This window comes from Rhinopithecus bieti, unplaced genomic scaffold (genome assembly GCF_001698545.2).
Source record: "Rhinopithecus bieti isolate Rb0 unplaced genomic scaffold, ASM169854v2 scaffold_3062, whole genome shotgun sequence".
Taxonomy (NCBI): Eukaryota; Metazoa; Chordata; class Mammalia; order Primates; family Cercopithecidae; genus Rhinopithecus; species Rhinopithecus bieti.
Genome location: NW_016804432.1, coordinates 3,581,222 through 3,601,998, shown reverse-complemented (window position 1 = coordinate 3,601,998; position 20,777 = coordinate 3,581,222). Strand labels below are relative to the sequence as shown.

Here is a 20,777-nt window from a genome sequence, read left to right as displayed (position 1 = left end):
TCCCAGGATTTATGTGTAAATTTGTATATTCAGATATTCCTTGAGATAAGTGAAGCCTACATTAATTACTTGTAATTGAAGCAAGCTTCTTCAACTCCTAATAACTCCTTTCAGCTGTTATATGAAAACCCTGCAACATTATCTGCACAATGAAAACAAGTTAGGAGAAATTGTTTGCAAAGGACCTCACATGAAAGATGCAGAGACATAATAATAAAATAACATTCCTGAGTCCAAGAAAAAGACAAGAGTAAATTGTTAACAATTCAAGTTACTTATTAAAATTACGACATCAGAGAAGGTAGACAATGAGCCTAGTAGGTAGGAGATACCAGAGTCATATGACATGGTTACTGCTCTAAAGGAGTTTATAATTTGGTGTTTCCTTGTTAAGCCACAAAATTTCCATTGAATTTAGACTGAATGAAATAACCTTCACTTTTCCAATGCTGCAATTTGCTGAGAGTATGTTATTTCAGGCACCTGCAGAGTACATATTTTCAAAGGGAGGAGAGCAATATGATAAGAGTTTGAACATGTTTAAGAAAAACAAACAGTAAGGAAAAGCTGTTTGGCATTTGGTTTTGTCAAATAAAGGGAACCCCATTCTCAAGACCACCCATGTCACGGAGGTGCCCAGTCTTGGCAGACTCTGGAATGTGATTGTCTTCATATGAAAGCCTGAGCCCTTGCTTTGCCCTCCAAACCTGCCTATTGTGTTAGAAGGGCACAGATACTGCATATTGAGAAGCTCCGGAGGAGCGAGAAAGAGCGAGAAAGAGGAGGTGCTGGTTTTTCTCTGCTGTTTTGCTGCCATGGGATCCTTTTTTGCTGCCAGCCTCTCCTAGCTACTGTTTGGAAAAAATACCCTTCGATTGGTTTTGTATTCTATTGACTCTTGTACCTTTTCATTGATGTCTGAATTATTTGCTGTGTTTGGGAAGACAGCGCTCCCTATATGCTTGAGATGTGTCAATTGTGATACCTTACTCCAGATTTCTCATAAAAAATTAGTATCATTGGCTGGGCGCGCTGGCTCACGCCTATAATCCCAGCACTTTGGGAGGCCGAGGCTGGCGGATTATGAGGTCAAGAGATCAAGACCATCCTGGCCAACATGGTGAAACCCTGTCTCTACTAAAAATACAAAAATTAACTGGGTGTGGTGACGCGCGCCTGTAGTCCCAGCTACTCAAAGAGAGGCTGAGGCAGGAGAATTGCTTGAACCCAGGAGACAGAGGTTGCAGTGAGCCAAGATCACACCACTGCACTCCAGCCTGGTGACAGGGCGAGACTCCATCTAAAAAAAAAAAGGTATCATGAAGTAAGTTTTCTAGGTACAAGAAGTCTGGATAATGGTGATGCATCAACCCATTAATTCCACCTTCTTTGTGCTCTAATCTGCCAAGCTGCAAGGCACAAGAAAGTACCGATTGTTTCAAAATCCTCCAACACTTTGAGGCTTCTTCCTCTTTCTGTCACTTCCTCTCCATTGTTCTCCATGTTTAAGCCAGAAAATATTCAGAATCTTTTAGAATTGTAGTTGAAATTCTACTCTGTCCAGCACAAGGTATAGAAAGCTTCTAAAAATGGCACCCAGTAAACCACCCCTCCTGATATTGAGGCATTTGTCTAGTCCCCTCATATTGAACTAAGCATGGCTGGCACTGCAACTTGCTTTAAGTTATGGAAAGAGGCCAGAAGTGACCTTATGCCAGGTTTTAACCTAAGCTTGAAAAAGGCCTGACAGCTTTTAATTTTATATTCTTGGAAGTCAGCCATCATGCTTAGAGGTCTGACTACCTTGATGGAAAGAGAGGCCATGGGAAAAGTCATGGAAGATGAAACTCTAAATGGAGAGAGAGACTATGTGAACCAACACACCAGACATATGAATGAAGAAACCATCTTGGACCTTCGAGTCCACCTCGTCAAGCCCCCAGAGAACTCCAGCCCCAGCTGCTGTATGACTGCAGTCGCATACAAGAGACTGTAAGCAAGACCAGCAGAAGACTGCCTGGCTAAGCCGAGTCAACGCAAAGAACTGTGAGAAATTATAATACATTGCTTTCAGCCATTAAATTTGGGGGTGGTTTGTTTCATAGCAATTGATAACAAAAACAGCATACTGTATGGTGACTGTCAAAGGCAGGGTTTCCCCTGGCTGCTTTTTGTTAATCAACATTGGGAGCACAAACAGGGAGTTGGTACTTGGTGATTTAATAAAGACTCAGACTCTCAGAAGAAAATTGACTTCCCTGGGAATGAGGAAGCTGTCTTTCCCATAACATATGTTTGTTGCTACATAAAAGGTAAAAAACTTCATCACACCATGCATCAGTTTCATTTTATTAGGTAGATGGTGGACAGATATCGTCCTTGTCAAAATACACTTCATGAACACAGACATTTCATCAATGAAGTAGATGGAGGGATAAACGCATACAGAGGTTCTGACCTTGATATGACCTCGTTTGTACCAGTTATGTAAGATACTCACTGAATATCTGCTTAGGGAGTTTGAACTTGAGAAGCAACCTGCCCAGTGGATACACTAAACTCCAGTATAGGCCAGGCACGGTGGCTCACACCTGTAATCCCAGGGAGGCCAAGGTGGGCGGATTACCTGAGGTCGGGAGTTGGAGATCAGCCTGACCAACATGGAGAAACCCCGTCTCTACTAAAAATACAAAATTAGCTTGACATGGTGGCGCATCCTTGTAATCCTAGCTACTCGGGAGGCTGAGGCAGGAGAATTGCTTGAATCCGGGAGGCGGAGGTTGTGGTGAGCCAAGAGTGCGTCATGGCACTCTAGCCTGGGCAACAAGAGTGAAACTCCATCTCAAAAATAAATAAATAATAAACTCCAGTATAGCAGTGTTCAAAATAATCGGTGTATTAGTTTCAAAACATACCCATATCCTTGGTTCCCTGGAGTGTACACCTGACTGTGCAAATTACTGGTACAATGAACTGTACATCTCCAAAGCCAGTTTTAACTCATGTAGTTTCCTGCTCATAGGAGAAAAAGTATCTTGCAGCAACAGCAATTCAGTGAGTAAAGAGAAAAAAGTTTGAAAGAGTCCTTTGAATTTTATGTGTTGATACCTATATAAATATATATGCACAGGAAAAAAAGAATGCATATACTCCAAAATGTTAACCATAATTATTCTGACTAGATGGAGACTGATGACTTGTTTTCTCATTTTTCCATATTTGCATTGTTCTAAAGAAATAAACATGCATTGCTTGTTTTGTTTTTTTTTTGGTTTTTTTTTTTTTTTGGAGACAGGGTCTTGCTCTGTTACCCAGGCTGGAATGCAGCGGTGCATTCGTGGCTCATTGCAGCCTAGACCTCCTGGGATCAAGTAATCTTCCCACCTCGGCCTCCTGAGTAGCTGGGACGACAAGCATGCACCACCATGCCCAGTTAATTGTAAAATTTTTTGTAGAGGGGGCAGTCTCACTATGTTGACAAGGCTGGTCTCAAACTCCTGGCCTCAAGCAGTCCTCCTGCCTCAGCCTCCCCAAATGCTGGGATTACAGGCATGAGTCACTGTGATTGGCCAAAATACATCACTTTTATAAGAAGAAGAAAAAAGGTGGGAGTAGGGTGTGGGAGTAAGGAAAGAATGCTTGCTTTTCTCCCATGCCACTGAATCTGATTTATTTCCAAATTGAATTTTAACCACAAGCTTTGCAAATCTTTCCATTTTGTATTTATTTGAGTGGAGCCTGGAGAATTTTACCACATCTTTAAGTGTAGTTGTTGTAAGGTTCTAAAGATCCTTTCTCTTTCAGTTTACTGCTATATTTGTAAAGTTTAACTCAGCAGAACATGAGTTACCAAAGACAAAATATTATGAATAGAGATTAAGAACTGCAGCCTCTCAATAATATGCAAAGTGGCCCAAACATAACATTGCTTTGTGGGGAAAATAAAACACAGAAAAACATTATGCCTAGAGCTATGTCTTCAAGGCCAGTTCTCAAATATTAATAATAGGAGTAGAATATCAGATAATTTTCATTTCCATCTTTGTATTTTTCTATATTATTCAAATCTTTACAGAAAGCATTTTTAGAATTAAGGGATAAAAGCAAACTATTTCCACTTTGAAGAAACAAAAAATAGACTACAATGAATGGAAGAGCAGAGCATCCTCATAAACAGACCTTACAGACAATCTATAACAGTCTTGGAGGCTGGAAAATAAAAAAGGGAAATGAGGTTTGCCAACATAATTGTCTTCTGACACTTTCTATTCCAGGAACTGTCATGCCCTTTGAGTAATATGAGAATTTAAAAATCCTTAGAAATCTTCTGGCCCGGAGATGGGAAGTAAATTTCACTTTGATTGCCAATTCTGATCCATTGGTAGTGACTGCCCACAATGCTTTGGTGAAAAGTGTTCAGAAACAGCTTCCCACTTTGGTAGAAAAAGTTCAATGATTGATTAACAATGTCTGCCAAGGGTGCAGAATTATGAGAGTGGTGGCACATATCAGGTATGTTTCTTCCTTGATATAGTCCAAACTCCTACTTTTACATTTGAGGAAACTGAAGAGTGAAGTGGTTACTAATGACCACAGAGGTAATTATTGGCAGAACCAGAAATAGAATAACATTCCTGACTCATGGTATTATGTTCTTCGCATACAACAAATTGACTTTTTTTTTTTTTTTGGTTGCTTTTTTGTTGTTTTTTGATATGGAGTCTTGCTCTGTTGCCCAGGCTGCAGTGTAGTGGTATGACCTCGGCTCACTGCCACTTCTGCCTCCCAGGTTCAAGCGACCCTCCTGCCTTAGCCCCCGAGTAGCTGGAATTACAGGCACGTGACACTATGCCCAGCTAATTTTTGTATTTTTTAGTAGAGATGGGATTTCACCATGTTGGCCAGGCTGGTCTCGAACTCCTGACCTCAGGTGACCCACCTGCCTTGGCCTCCCAAAGTGTTGGGATTACAGGCGTGAGCCACGGCGCCCGGCCAACTTGGACTTTTAAAGGCAAATCTAGTACTGGGCCCGACCTAAAGGATAAGGCATAAATTTTATTGACATGTTAGGACATTATTTTTGGAGGGGATTAATAATCCAGCTTAATGATAATAATTATTGTATATATTTTATAAACACTCCCTGCAAATCAGGGAGATGTGATTAGGCCCAATATTACAAATCAGAGGTGACAAAACAATTAAGTGACTGGCTCAAAGCTCAAGGAAATGACTACCTGACAATGGCCCAGATTTCATCTACTCTAGGTCAGGTCTCTGTAGAGTCTTTTGGCTTGTGCTGTATTTACAGAGAGTACTCACAGCAAAACTCCCTAAAGATTACATTTTTCCATATTCTATTTAATTAATTCCCCGAGGACCAAATGATGAAGTATTTTTCACTAGAGAGAAAACTTGCAAACAAATAGGAGAACAGGATTTCTACATTTAAGAACTTCAGTGTGAAGTGTACAGAGAAAGTAAAAGAGCTGTTTGCAACTTTAGCCTCTCTACCTACCGGCAGGTTTTAATTTTCTTTTTTAATGAAAAGGTCTAAGAGCAAGAATCAAAATGTCCTGAGAAGACTATAAGGTATTAAAACCCTTTTGCTTCTTCCAATAAATTAAATTCCTCTAACTGTATGATTCTAAAAAGCCTAACATGCAGATAACTTTAATGTCAGTTTAGAGCTATCCCTCCTGTAAGATTCAGGTAACTTGTTCATCACGTTTTCTTTCTCCTGATGAAAGATGGAATATTTCAGTCTTTGGAGTTCATAAATTGTCAAAACTTTGTAATGGTGAATGTGTGAATTCACTTGCCTTTTTCCCTGCTAACAGTTCTTGTGTGCTTACTATGCATCATAACCCGAAATTTTAGATTCTTGATTTCTCTACAACATATTAGGGATATGGAAAGCAATAACACCACAACAAAAACAACAAGTATTTATTGAGTGCTAAATATGGCCCATGTACTTTATATGGGTTATATCATTTAATCCTCTCAGAAAACCCAAGACATAGGTCCTTTACTGTCCCACTTTAGAAATGAGGAAACTGAGACCTGGAGAGGCAAGATAATTTTATCTTGGTCAAGCGGTTAGTAAGTAGCTGAACAAGTCACTGACTTTAAAGTTCTTAAGCATGAAGATATGCTGCCTCTCATGCATAGTTCAAAAAATCATAAGGGTTCATTAGGGAATTTGGGTAGAAATGTTTTCTGAAATGATTCACCAAAAACGATCCAAGCAATTTATGTTTCATTTTAAAAATAACAGTTGAATACTTAGTGAGAGAGTTTGAGGGAAGACTCTTGAGTTAAACATGGATTCTACCCTGAAGGTCCTTATAGTCCAGTAATAAAACATCACTCTTGCCCAGAGCCAGGAAGTAGCTGATGATGCAAAAGAGGCAGCCAACCTGATAGCTGAGGTCAGGGGTTTCTCTTTTCATTCTCTGCAAAATACACATAATATTTTAAAAATAGCTTTAATGAGGTCTAATTGATACAAAATAAATTACATATATATAAAGTACACAATTTGATAAGTACACACCACAATTGTAGTTACAATTTGCATTTTCCTGATGACTAAAAATGTTGACTATCTTGTCATGGCACCGTGGTTTTAATACACAATGTAATATTTTCTACACATTGAGAGGAAGGTATATACTCCTAAAATATGCTTTATTGTTAGAAACTTTGCTGATTACATAATCAAAGAGGAGTTATAGTGAAACAATATTATTAACTATTGATAAAATGACACAAAAATTCCAGAAAATATAAATATGCAACTTAACACAAACTTGAGTTCTTACAAAAGGAAACTATAAAATACCAAGCTTTTACTTTCAACTGGTGCCTCAGAATTTTCTCTACTACCACACGCTGGTGGACCTACTCATGTTTTCTGAACTGCATTGAGATGCAACAACTATTACCTGTTTCTTTCTTTTTCTTGACTGTTCTTCCCTTAAATTCCTAGATGACACCATTAATAATTTAAATCAAATTGGTTAAAATATGTATTATCTATCCTAATAAGGTCACTGTAATTTTTTTATTTTTTATTTTTAAAAAAGCTCCAAACACGGAATAGATGTTTTGTGACAATACGGATTCATAAGCTAGAGGGAGATTTTTTTGTACACTATATCTGGAGACATTTCTTGCTAAAGTTTGCCCAATCTAGCCTCCTGGGAAAGTAAGTGCTATATTAGCAGGAAATACATCTTTTCAATTGCCCACTCCGGTTGGAAGATTAGATAATACCAACACTTGCTCTCCTTATAATCAATTCAATTTAATTTAAGAACACTGTTGTGTACTGTGTGAAGTGCCTCAGGTAAAACTTGAGTTTATTGAGCATTATGTACAAAGCTGTCCTTCCAAATACTTTATATGTGTCATTACTGATACTAGCAATAACCATTTTACAGGTGATAAAGCTGAGTTCAATCTGATTCAGTAACTTGGCCAAGATTCCCTGGAAGAGCTCATGTGAAATTCTAGATTTGGCTGTTTCAAAACCTTTGCTCTTTTCACTGGGCCAGGCCCCAAGATACCTCCCAATGCTTTGTGAATAATTAAACATTGTGGGGATCATGATCTATATGATAGTATTTGCCATAGACCTCATTTAATTATATGACATTATTTGCAGGGTGAAGTATAATTTTATGAAACTGGGATATCATAAAGCTGTATAAACTGTGCCGTAATTTTCATGTTGGAATTCAATGTAAGATTTCCATGTATTTGTTTTTGCTTTCTTGATTAAGGCTTACTAACCCTCTGCTCTTGATCCAAATCTGTAAATACATAAAACAGAAAGTACGAGGGCGCCTAGAAACCTCAATCTGATTGCTAGTGGCTCACTGGAAGAATATCACTCTAAGATTTTGTAGTCTGATTCTGTGGTCTGAGGTCTTCAAAGCTGACAATCAGCACCAGATTCTATCAGATGATCATACTCAACTCAAGTTATCTCTTTTACTACAGATCACCTTCATAACTTCAAAAATGTGTACCCTGCTCTGAGCGAGCTATGCATTGATCATTCACTATGAGTGAATGCCTTGTTTTTCAGAAGGCTTATGTAGAAAGAGGGTGTTAGGAGAAGAGTCACACCAATGTGGCTAGAAGAAGAAAGATCAAGTATCTTTTAAAAACATAATAATATAATATAAAAATATTATGGTATCTTTAAAGATTTATAATAGACAACATGGATAGTCAAAAGATGTATAGGAAAGCAGTTCAAATGAACAAAAGATAAGGCTGTAGGAAGGTTTGATGATAAAGGGTAAAGAAATACGATCAAAATAGCAGTAACTTCACTTACATGTTTATCATTTTAATGTACAATATTGTAATGACAGAAACTAACAGTTACCCAGTATCATTTCATGGTCTTATGAACCTCAGAAACACATTGTGTTTACTGTCATAGTATACTTTTCTCTAAGAAATTATCTGTGAAGCAGCTGAGGTTTTAACAAATGACAATCATGTAATTAATAGAAATTACAATTTCTCTAGCCTACATTTCTACAAATCCTGCTGTTTACTATTGTGTAGAGAATATAAGTGTGAGACAGGCAGACCTGAGTTTAGATACTAGCTGTGAGAGCCTGAGAAGTAATTCGGCATGACTGACAAAAGTTTCTTAGTCTGTAAAATGAGGGTTGTTGTGAGGCTAACTGGCATAATGTATTTAAAGTTATTAATGAAAATGAAGAGCAGTCAGATCCTCTGAAATAATCATCTGAAAGCAAAAAATGACCATGTGAACAACATTGATGGAAGAATAGACGACTGCCACCCTACAAATATAAAATATTTAGTTCTTTTTATAAATGCATGATATTTGACATAATGAACAGTTCTGGTCTGAACTTGAGAAACCTAGAGGTTCTTTGATATAAAAATAAAAGAATTGGCTTAGACTTAAATTCAAGAGCCGAAGATGGTGCTATTCATCTTATCTCTGTTACTTTTTACTTGACCTTCTATGTGGAGATACTTGGTAAATGTTCCTTAATTGAATGAACAATTGCATGAGTAAACTTTCTAAGGTTTGTTCCAACATCAACAGACTGCTTTTATAAGACGATGGGAAAGAGTGTGTTGCATAAACACTGTTTTGTTGCATTAGGGCACATGTATTAAAATATCAACTGCTGGTTTGGCAAGAGACCTCAGTATTTATGTTGAAATGGGAAGGCTGTATATTTCATTTTGTATATATTTTCATTAATAAATGTAACATTCATATTCTACTCATCAAGGAATTTTCTGAGGCAAAGGAACAGGATTATGAGGAGGTCTCAGTAATGTGAGGCTCACTTTATTGCACTAGTGAACTAGCAGGCTCCATTTAGAATATATTTTTAAAATTTTTTAATATTAGCAGTGGAAAATAAAGAATAATTCTTTGTGTTCTTTGGGACTCTTTATGTTTGTAACTTAGGAGCCCTTACTGGCTGAATTCTGTGGTACTACTGCCAAGAATTTGCAGACTACACGAGCATTTTCATTTACTGAAATGCTAATGTCTTAATTTAAAATCTACCATAATACTTAATTTAGTAGAGTTAATGGCCTCTACCATTCACTTTTAAAATGCCAACCTAATTCAGAATTATTTTCTAACTTCTTATTTTACATATGACTGAACTCCCGTAGGATTGGGTGAAGTCTCTTGAGAGCAGCTCACTGTGGGCATGCGACAAGAGATCAACATTTATCTCAGCTGCTTATATGTGGTCTAAGTGGATTTGGCAGTGCCAGAAAAACATGACTGCCAGGACCCAGAAACTAATGCTTTCCTTGCCTAATAAATAATTTTTTGAAGTCTCCTATCTGTTTCTCAATGACTAAATCCCGAAAGGTATGTAACAGACTATTCATGTTGGTTTTCTCTGAGTGGCAGGTTTAAGGGTAGGGGAATGTTACTTCTTACCTTACGTATTTCCATATTTGATTTTTTAATAAGCACTTTTTATATATTTAATATTTAATTCTCATGATTTCAATATATAAAAAATATAAAAAGGAAAAAGTTAATCTCCCTACTCTATCTTCCATTCACTAAATCTCCTCACTTTTCCCCAGAAACGTATGTATAAGCAAATATATACTCTCTCTATACTAAATACTATTGTATTATATATACTATAATATATACTATCTATATATACTCATGTATATATAAGCAAATATATACTCTATACTAATTACTATCATATGTACTATAATATATACTCTATAAAATACTCATATATATATATATATAAGCAAATATATACTCCATTTTCTCATTTTTCAAACAAAAGTTAGCAAACAGTGCATATGGTTCTACATCTTGTGTCTTTCATTAAAAATGTCTTGGAGGTTTGTACTGTTTATCGATATACTATGTGGTACATCTTCATTCTCTATGTATTTCTTTCTTTTTTTTTTTTTTTGGAGACGGAGTCTCACTGTGTCACCAGGGCTGGACTACAGTGGCGCGATCTCTGCTCACTGCAACATCTGCCTCCTGGGTTCAAGCGATTCTCCTGCTTCAGTCTCCTGAGTAGCTGGGATTACCGTGCCTACCACCACGCCCAGCTAATTTTTTGTACTTTTAGTAGAGACAGGGTTTCATCATGTTGGCCAGGCTGGTCTGCATCTCCTGACCTCATGATTCGCCAACCGCGGCCTCCCAAAGTGCTGGGATTACAGGCATGAGCCGCTGCGCCTCTATGTATTTCTTTCTAAAGCTGGATAATATTCAATTACATGGATGCATCATGATTTATTTAACTAGTTTCATATTGAAGAATACTGGATTGTTTCTAAGTTACCTTGACCTAGGTCATTTTTTAATGATTTTTCTTTCTTTTTTTTTTTTTTGAGACACAGTTTCACTCTGTCACCCAGGCTGGAGTGCAGTGGTGTGATCTCGACTCACCACAGCCTCCACCTCCCGGTTCAAGTGATTCTCATGCCTCAGCCTTCTGAGTAGCTCGGACTACAGACGCTATAGCGCCGCCACACCTGGCTAATTTTTGTATTATTAGTAGAAATGGGGTTTCACCATGTTGGCCGGGCTGGTCTCGAACTCCTAATCTGAGGTGATCCGCCCACATTGGCCTCCCAAAATGCTGGGATTACAGGTGTGAGCCACCGTGGCTGGCCATTTTTTAAATGATTTTTAAAATTTTATTTTAATTGACAAATGATAATTGTATATATTGATGGAGTACAATGTGATGTTATGATATATATATACACACACACACATTATGAAATGATTAAATAAATTTAATTATTAATAATAGGTCATTTTATGTGTCAAGTATATTCACAGGATAAAGTCATTGAAAATGCCTCTTGGGTCAAGGATATGTGCACTTATAAGACTGAGAGATCTTGCCAAATTATGGAGTTGTACTGATGTATAATACCATAAGTTAGATTGTCAAACTTTTAGATTTTTGAAAATGTGACAAACATATTCATATTACTGCCCATTTTTCTATTGGGTTGTTGATTTTAAAATCTTATTTATTTCTAGTAGTGTTTTGTATATAAGGGATATTAGTACTTTGTGATATGAGTTGAAAATACTTTTCCCAGTTTGTCATTTGTCTTTTAACTTTGATTATGGTGATTTTGTTTCTTTGCCACAAGACATTTTTTATTTTTACATAATTGAATTTATCAATTTTTAATGGCTTATATATTTTAAGTCACATTTACAAAGACCTTTCAAGGTTATAATGGCATTTTCTCATATTTTCCTCTAGTAATTTTAATTTGGTTTTTCATATTTAAATATATGATGTCTTTGTAATTTAGTGTATAGTGTAAAGTAGAGATCCGGTTTTATTCCAGATGGCTACCTAGTTACAGCCTACCTAGAACTAGGCTAACTTGTTACAACTAGTTCAATACCATATTCAGTCTGTCTTTTCCCTAGTGATTTGCAATGTCACCTTCATCGTATACAAATTTCTGCGTGTGTCTGGATTTATGTCAGAATATTTTCATCTATTCTGTTGATCTGGATGTCCATTTATGGACCAGTCCCACATTGTTTTAACTACTGAGGCTTTATAATGTGTTTTAATATCCGGTAGGGCTAACCATTCTACATTCTCCCTCACACATACACATTTGAGAACTCTCTTGTCAAATTTGAAAGGGGAAAAAATGGTATTTTTTATTGGAATTGTGTTAAAATGTTAAATTAACTTAGGGAGATATGACATTTTAACAATTTTTAGTTTTCCTACCCAGGTATGTCTTTCTATTTATTCCAAGTTTCTTTGGGCCCCTTGGTTTTATTTTAAAGTTCTCTACATATAGGACATGCCCATTTCTTGTTAAATTTGTTCCTAAGTATTTTATTTTTTCTATTGCTACTTTAAATAAGGTCCTTCATCCTTATATCCTCCAGTAGGTTATTATTTGCACATATTAGATTGATTGGTTTCTTTATATTAATTTTCCACCTTTATACTTTACTAAATTGTCTTATTGTTTATAATGATTTTTCAGTTGAGTCTCTTGGGTTTAAAATCAGAGTCACATCATCTACAAATAGTGAAAATATTTTTCTTACATTCCTATTTTATACTTGAAGTTTTATAAAGCCAAGTCATGATGGCTAGTACCTTCAGTAAAATTTTACATAGTAATTATGATAGTGAGCACCCCGTCTATTCCTATCTTTATTGAGGCTACCTCTAGCCTTTCCCCATCAAGCAGAATGCCGGCTAGATGTGTTGTATCATGTTAAAGAAGTATGAATCTGTTTCTATTTTATTGAGTGCTTTTTACCAGGTTGTTGAAACCATGAGCGTTTTAATAAACATCAACAAGAATAAAGCTACTCTTCTGATCTTTCTGTCTTCCCACCATCTGATCTCTTATTGTTGTTTCCCACTGGCTGGTCCTAATCAGAATCCAGAAGGGAAAGAATTCCATAAGGGGTCAGCTTCCCAGAGGATAGAGCAGGACAGAGAAGGGTAGAGAGTAGATCTGGAAGTATAGACAGGGTATAACTGTAGGCTATATGTGGAAACTAATAGCAGACAACAAAATAGCCTCTGTCTTTATTACTTGAAAACAAAACATTATGGGTGGTAAAAGCAATTTTCCTAAAGCTGGTAGCATTACCTTTGTTCATTAAAAAAAGCAAAAGAAAAGTCTTAGGTATTTATTTATTTATTTATTTATTTATTTATTTATTTATTTTTGAGACACAGTCTCACTCTGTCACCTGGGCTGGAGTACAGTGGTACGATCTTGGCTCACTGCAACCTCTACCTCCTGGGTTCAGTCAATTCTCATGCCTCAGCCTCCCAAGTAGCTAGGACTACAGATGTGTACCACCACATCCAGCTAATTTTTTTACTTTTTGGCAGAGATGATGTTTCACCATGTTGGCCAGGCTGGTCTTGAACTCCTGGCCTCAAGTGATTCTGCCCACCTTGACCTCCCAAAGTGCTGGGATTACAGATGTGAGCCACTATGCATGGTCAGTGTTAGGTATTTATATATGGAAAGCTACTTGTACTGACCTTTGCTAGATCTAATATATTGCATTTCCTGGTCTTAAACTCACATTCAGGATTGAGCTTCTTGAATGTAATTTCCCTATATCTACTACCTTATTTTTAAAATCTTGCACTCCTTCCTCAGACCTAAAAATAGTGTTCTAGTGTGGTGGATATTAGGTCAATTGTCAGCACCAGAACTAGACACTTTATGTTCTTGGAAGGATCTGGCAGAACACACCCACTTTACTGGCACCTTGGCCAGTCTCCGGGCATGTTCCATTCAGGCCTGCCTTGGATGCCCCCAGGCATCAGCAGGGTTGGCTGTGGGGGCAGCAATTTCACTTGACTATATCGTGCTATGCCCTCCCTGAAGGGGTGGTTGCCTTCTGCCAGAATTTGGAAACTTCTGAACTCCACAGCAATCCTGCCCCTCTACTGCACAGGCTGCATATTTAGGAGCCATCACAGGTCACAGATAGAATTGCCAGGTAAAATACAGGATGCCCCGTTAAATTTGAATTTCAGATAAGAAATAATTTTTGGCATATGTATATCCCAAATATTGCATGAAGCATATTTATACCAAAAAATTATTTGTTGTTTATGTGAAATTCAAATCCAACTGGGCATCCTGTATTTTTCTTTGTTAAAAAGAAAAAAAGAGAGCTCATCACAGAGCTCTTCTGAAAATAATCCTCCACTATGCTTCCTGCCACTACCTGCCCTCCCAGCGCCACAGTTCCTCCATAAGAACTACATTTATTAAAGTATTAAGATAGCCTCAGCAGGATATTAACTATAAAGATCAAAGTTAAGATTCACTTCTGAGGGCTGCACCTCTAACTTTAACCCCCATCATCAGGGATTCGTTTACCAGATCAGTAAATTTGTTATTTGGGCACTAAGGCCATTTTAGTGATGGTTGAGAGCAAGCGTGGACTGTAGAAAGTTTAGATGCTCGTAGATGTGTGTAGATGTAGGGATGGAAGTGGAGGTGGGTTTGGGGGTATGTTAAAACAATGCATGCAGGAAAGAGAATATTGAAGAGAACTTGCACTAACAATTTTGCCTGGCTGGGATTCTTGTGTTATTCCTTCCTTGTCTCCTGATTTCCTTCTTTTTTTTTTTTTGAGACAGAGTCTTGCTCTGTCGCCCAGGCTGGAGTGTGGTGGCGTGATCTCAGCTCACTCTCCTGACCTCGTGATCCGCCCACCTCGGCCTCCCAAAGTGCTGGGATTACAGGCATGAGCCACCACGCCCAGCCTCCTTCCCTTCTTTAGTTTACACACATAGGCCCCAGGTATAGGGCATGAGCTAGAGCTGGATCCCAGCTGAACGGAAAGCAGGAGGCGCTATATTGGAAACAACTGCCAAGCAACCAAGGACTGAGAACAAAATAGCCTGGGAGGAGAAGTAAAACCAGGAAAAAGTTTAAAATTAGGTGCCTGACATTTAAGGGAAAAAGTCCAAAGTTAATCAAGGATGACCGCTTATTGCAAGATTCAAAACCTCTAAATGACAAAACTTCTAAAAAAGGAAATGATGATAGCACGGGGAACCCTGCTGATCCATCTCCCTGCCCAAATACTTCTCCATTCCCAACCTCTGTGCAGCCATGTGCAGCAGAGACAAACAGCAGCAGCACTCCACCCACAGGCTTTGAGAATCACAGAGCTGTGACTGACACAGTGGCCCTATCTCTATGAAGTACATAAATCATACCACAGCCTTATTTTCTGAGACCATCTCTATGAAACCAGCTTCCCTAAATGCTGTGGCCCAAGAGGCTAACACTTTGGTCAATCATAGGGCAATATGTCTGCTCCCGCATGGCATCCAAGTCCATGCTTAGAGACTGAAGGGGAGCCAGCCTTGGTAAACCAGGTTAGTGGTCATTTCCCCACCTGGCATTTTTGAACTGTACCAAGCAGCCTGGGGATTCTTACCGCAAGGGCGCGCTCAAACCTGACTTGTCCAGACAAGCAGAAGAGTTTTGGACTCCCAATTAAGCACGGTGGTCAGTCTGTTCCAGTTTGTCTGGGACTTTCCAGGTTTGAACACTGAAAGTTCTACAGCCAGAAAATTCCTCAGTCCCAGGCAAACTGGGAGGGTTGGTCACCCTGAAGTCAAGACACCTAGGCTTTGGCACCTAAACATCAGTTTCCTCGTCTGTAAAATGCTGTGACTGGCCATTACAGCTTCTAATGTTACTGCCACATAATGGTCCATGATTCACTCTCATGCACCTGACCTTACCCATCTGTAGCCCAAGGCCCAAACAAACTTCACTTGATCCAAGATTGAGTTCATGTTACCTGATAAACTAATCATTAATGTGTTAACAGGAGAGGATTATAGGGTTCACAGTTGAATTTTAACAATGACTTGGGTGGAAGGCATGTGGGTAGCTGAGTCGTTCTAATGGTGGGAAGTTCAGCTGGGGAGATAGAGTGTATGGTTGTGTGCCATCTGAGAGAAAGATATTTTTAGGCAGGCAGGTTTTGAGGCAGCCAGCCTGAAAGAACTGGTTTGATGAGCTGCTTTTAGCTGCGCAGCAGGAACAGGCCACAGGCAGGGCAGTCTTGTCTGACTTGAGCCAACTTTCACACTATGACCTGAATAAAATCAGCAGTTGAAGCCACAGACTGGAGAGGAAAGGACATAGTTTACTAATTACTGATAGCACTATATATATAAATAAATATATAAATAGCACTATATATATATATTTATATATATATATAAATAAAATAATGCATTTGCTTTGAGCCTGGGTCTGTCATCTGTAATACAGATATGTAGCTATGATCCTGGGTAGTTAAGAGTTCAAACTCTGGGGTCACCACCTACCAACTCTGTGATATTGGGCAAGTTGTAGGTTGAATAATATGCATTTGCTGATATTTAACCTTTTTGATCTACACAAACAGGAATTCCATGTAGTTCAACCTAATAGCTTACTCTCCCTTTTCCTTGGTTTCCTCATGTGTGAAACGCAGATAGCCACCAAACTTTTCAGGACACTGTGAGGACCAAATGAGAGGGACACATAAGGTGGTCAGAACAGTCCCAGCCCCACAGTCCATGTCAGTGATGTCAGCCACCACCATCCTACTGGTGAAGAGGCATACAGGGCCATTAGACTCCATCAGCTGAACCTAGGGTAACCCAGACTCTTCCTGTCTTCCTGAGACATGGAACATGGATGAACCAAAGTGAATTGGTCACTTTAGCTGAACTGTAGAACTTCATTCTAATACCAGGGTGAGGAAAGGGGAGTAGGTTCATACCATAGGTTTTTCAGGTCATTCCAAGACTGAATGTTTTTCTTCCCAATACAATCAGGTCCTAAGTATAGCAAAGAGCTTTTTATGATGGGGTTTTGCTCTAACACCATGGAGCCCTTTCTTTAGCCTTACATCTGTCTGTAGCGACCACACATGGCCATCTTCTTCAACTTAACTATGTACACACACACACGCATACATTGTGAAGCACATACGGAATACATGAGACAGCCTCATCATTATCAGAATACAAACAAGTTACACTGAATTTCTTCTCTCAATAATTAACAGGAAGCAATTAAAAAAGAGGAAACAAAACATATGCTGTGGTATTATCATTATAATTAAATCACATTTATTAACTGAAGCAAATTCACTTGAGCTTTTTATAGGATTCTAGGAAATAGGTTCCTTACATGTAATGCGGAAGTGCATCTTTAGGTCTTTTCATATTTTTCTTCCCTGTAACAGTCCTATGTTTGGTCTTTTCTCTTCAGGTTCATTCCCTTGATGCTAACAGAGAACACTGTAATTCTAAATTAAAATGATAGCTGGGGAACCATGGATTCCAAGGCCAGCACCTCCCCACTGTGTGGATCCCACAGATATGATGTCAGAAATCTAAAAATAAAGAAAAGAAAAAAAACCTTGAACCTGGCTTGGTTTAAACTCTCTTTAAGCAACCCTCTTTCATTCAAATGTGAGAAAGTTCAGCTTTCAACATGTATTAACAAAAGATGTTTACAACAGAATACCTGGTTGTGCCTAATAATGGCTTTGCTCTTTGAATTAATTTTTTCCTGGTAACAAAGGCCGAGCTTTTGAACTTCTGGGTAAGGCTAGGCTGGGCATTTTTGCTTGGCTTGGCTCTCTTAAATGGTTAGAAAAGGGTTGGTCTGGCACCTGCTATTTTGCGGCCAGTAATTACACTACGGTTGTTACTATGCATACCGAAACTTCATTTTTTGACCAAAAGCCAACAGTATTCTTTAAACAAACATCTTTTGAAAGCCGAATGTGCTTTGAAATGATTTTAAAATCCATTTAATGAATAGGATTCTATTGAATTTCACAAATATAAGTCAGAATTTTTTTTTTTTGATGCTCCATATTTTATTTCCCCCTGCCCTCCTGTCCCACCCCTGGTGATGGTTGTACCCATTTGAGCATTTCTGAGCACATGACGAGTAAGAATTTTTTTAAACGACATTTTGCTTTAGCATGGTGTCTCTCTAGTACAAGCCGTGTGTGGCCTTTCCACTTAAGCCGTCTTAATGTTTCCTTTCCCTTCATCAGTGTACCATGACAAGCCCCTTCTATTTCCACCCCCAGCGAACAGATTTACTCTAGGGCGTGTGTTGATAACTGAGGCAGGATGAGGCAGTGTTGATAACTGAGGTAGGTGAGACTTAAATAGCCAGAGAAAGGAATAATCTTTTCCATATTTAGAAGACTAGAAATCTATGGCCAGGCTTTCACAGCTGTGGGGCTTCTGAGCCCAGATCCTAATTCTTTTTTTTTTTTTAATTGGATTAACTAGCTCATGATCACCCAATTCTTAACTGAAAGCTTGATCACCAAGACTGCAGGATCAAGACATGGGGATTGAGGTCGGTGGGTTGGGATGGTACATTTAAAGACCAATCAGGCAGAAGAAGCCCTCACCTGTGAGTTCCCAAATATATTGTAAGAACTCCCATCAATGCTTCGTCCCCTCACTGTTAGTTTCAGAACAATGACATACAGATACTCACCTCACAAGGATCTGATAAAGTTAAATGTGATACATATGTGATCAAGAAATTTTTTTTTTTTTCTTAGTATTCCCCTACCCCTTTCTCCCTGCCTCCATGCCTTGGACAGCAAGCCCTTGTCCTATTGCCTCAAGGTAGGGAAATAATGTGACAAGATAAACAGCAAAACCACAACACAACTTCTGTAAGTTGTGTTTTGTGTTATAAAAAAATCTCAGAGGACTAGAAAGGATTTGGAATAAAGCCAAAGTATTTGGAAGAAAATGGTTTGAGGAGAGAGGGGCTTCCCTGGAAGACTAGAAACACATCCCTCCACCAGTGGGAAGAAGGATGGATGAAAAGTGAGAGGGCAAAGGCCTGGGTAGGGTGGGTCTTTTCCTACTTCTCTACCTCTGTGTCTTAGGGAGGCAGCAAGCTGGAGAGAAGAATGACTGTATGTTGTAAGCCTATAGAACTTCCCAGACCCTGGAGTGGCCCCAAAATAGCAGGGAGATGCTGGGCACAAATGGGCCATGCAAACAGGAAGGAGGCACAGGTGCAGCAGTATTGGTAAAGGAAGGCCAGAAGGAACTGTGGACATCTGGGTTGGTGCCTCCTCAAACAGCTGACATGAGGAACAAATGGATTTCCCAATACCTTGGCACAACCTAACCACCCTCCCCGCCACCAAGCCTTCATCCCACCCCAAATGTAAACATATCTTTAAAGGTAGAGAAATACCAAAATGATGAAATTCATTGCTGACACCTTCCAACATAGAGTGGAGGCTTAAAACATAAATTAGGTAGATTAATAAAAGAATGAAGATATATTTCTTGCATACTTGAGTTTGTACACTGAGAGCTGGGCATCCAGTTTGAGCCTCTGGGGAAGACAATGTGGCAAGGGAGAGAGACCAGTAACCTCAGAGTGAAAGAAGAAAAGCTCTATCACTTAGCAGTATAAACTAAAAATAAATGCCAAGGCCCCCACTGACTAAATGGACCCCCTTGTGGCCAAAAGGACCCCAGAAAAAAAAATTTAAGTCTAGTTCCCAGCTATGATGGGAGGTCAGACATTTCTAATGATACTCCCCCTCTCTTCTATGGTTTAGACACAACAACTAAGCAGCATTAATGTTCCAGTAGAGATCACATGACTCACAGAACAGATTCTTTGTGGCAATAAGATACCAAATTATAAACAGGACCTAAGGCTATGCCAGGTGAGGGGAAGTCATGTACTCCTACACCTAAGGAAGAAACTGTGCTCTAACTGCCACAAGGATTTTCTTTTTCTCTAGCAGCTAAACAAGCACTGGCCTCAAGATAAGCAATATTTAAACAATTGCAAATCATCCTGCTCATAGACTGCCCAGCTGAACCCCCGTTCCACCAGCCATATAACTATATCTTTCATTGGATGAGAGACTAATTTTAATAACTTTTTCCTGATAAGACCACCAACCATGGACTGATTCTGACTTGTTTACAGAGATTATGTACTTGTGAGCTTTTGTGTCCTGAAACGACCTTTTGATGTGTAGGGCCTAACTGTAATACATTGAAATGTTAAGTCTCCATCCCAAAGTGAACATGGGTCATGTGTTACATGCATGTTTGTTCAATACGCATGTGTCAGGACCACCTTCATTAATATTCACAGCTCCTCCTGTAACTTGTTGAATATTATATTTGGTCAACCTGTTCAGCATAAAGCTCCATCTCAACCCCTCTGTCTTCAAAGTGCTTGTCTCTGGGCTTCTGCTGAAAGCTGTGCTTCCCAGCCTGTGGGATAGCCACCTTGAAGGTTATAACCCTTTATAAGAAATCAAGTCTCTGATGGCCAGTGATGATGAGCATTTTTTCATGTGTCTGTTGGCTGCATGAATGTCTTCTTTTGAGAAATGTCTGTTCATATCCTTTGCCCACTTTTTGATGGGGTTGTTTGTTTTTTTCTTGTATATTTGTTTGAGTTCTTTGTAGATTCTGGATATTAGCCCTTTGTCTGATGAGTAGGTTGCAAAAATTTTCTCCCATTCTGTAGGTTGCCTGTTCACTCTGATGGTAGTTTCTTTTGCTGTGCAGAAGCTCTTTAGTTTAATTAGATCCCATTTGTCAATTTTGGCTTTTGCTGCCGTTGCTTTTGGTGTTTTAGACATGAAGTCCTTGCCCATGCCTATGTCCTGAATGGTA

General features: G+C 38.7%; 1 protein-coding gene and 1 long non-coding RNA gene across 6 annotated transcripts in view; both read right to left on the bottom strand.

The window, feature by feature from the left end:
* Positions 1-5,035: 5,035 nt before the first annotated feature.
* The window catches only part of LOC108527134 (uncharacterized), a 111,416-nt gene continuing 95,674 nt past the window's right edge, over positions 5,036-20,777 (bottom strand). For 3 of the 5 annotated variants that reach the window (XR_001884701.1, XR_001884702.1, XR_001884704.1), the window contains 2 exons: positions 17,266-17,470; positions 5,036-6,458 (listed from right to left, as the gene is read on the bottom strand). This is a non-coding gene — a long non-coding RNA (uncharacterized LOC108527134). The remainder of the gene's footprint in view (positions 6,459-17,265; positions 17,471-20,777) is intronic. The other 2 variants (XR_001884703.1, XR_001884706.1) reach the window with 1 other exon arrangement.
* LOC108527131 (putative uncharacterized protein FLJ44553) lies at positions 18,475-19,360 on the bottom strand. Its single transcript, XM_017868292.1, has one exon. It carries the CDS (start codon positions 19,358-19,360, stop codon positions 18,818-18,820), a length of 543 nt encoding a protein of 180 aa, XP_017723781.1. The 3' UTR covers positions 18,475-18,817.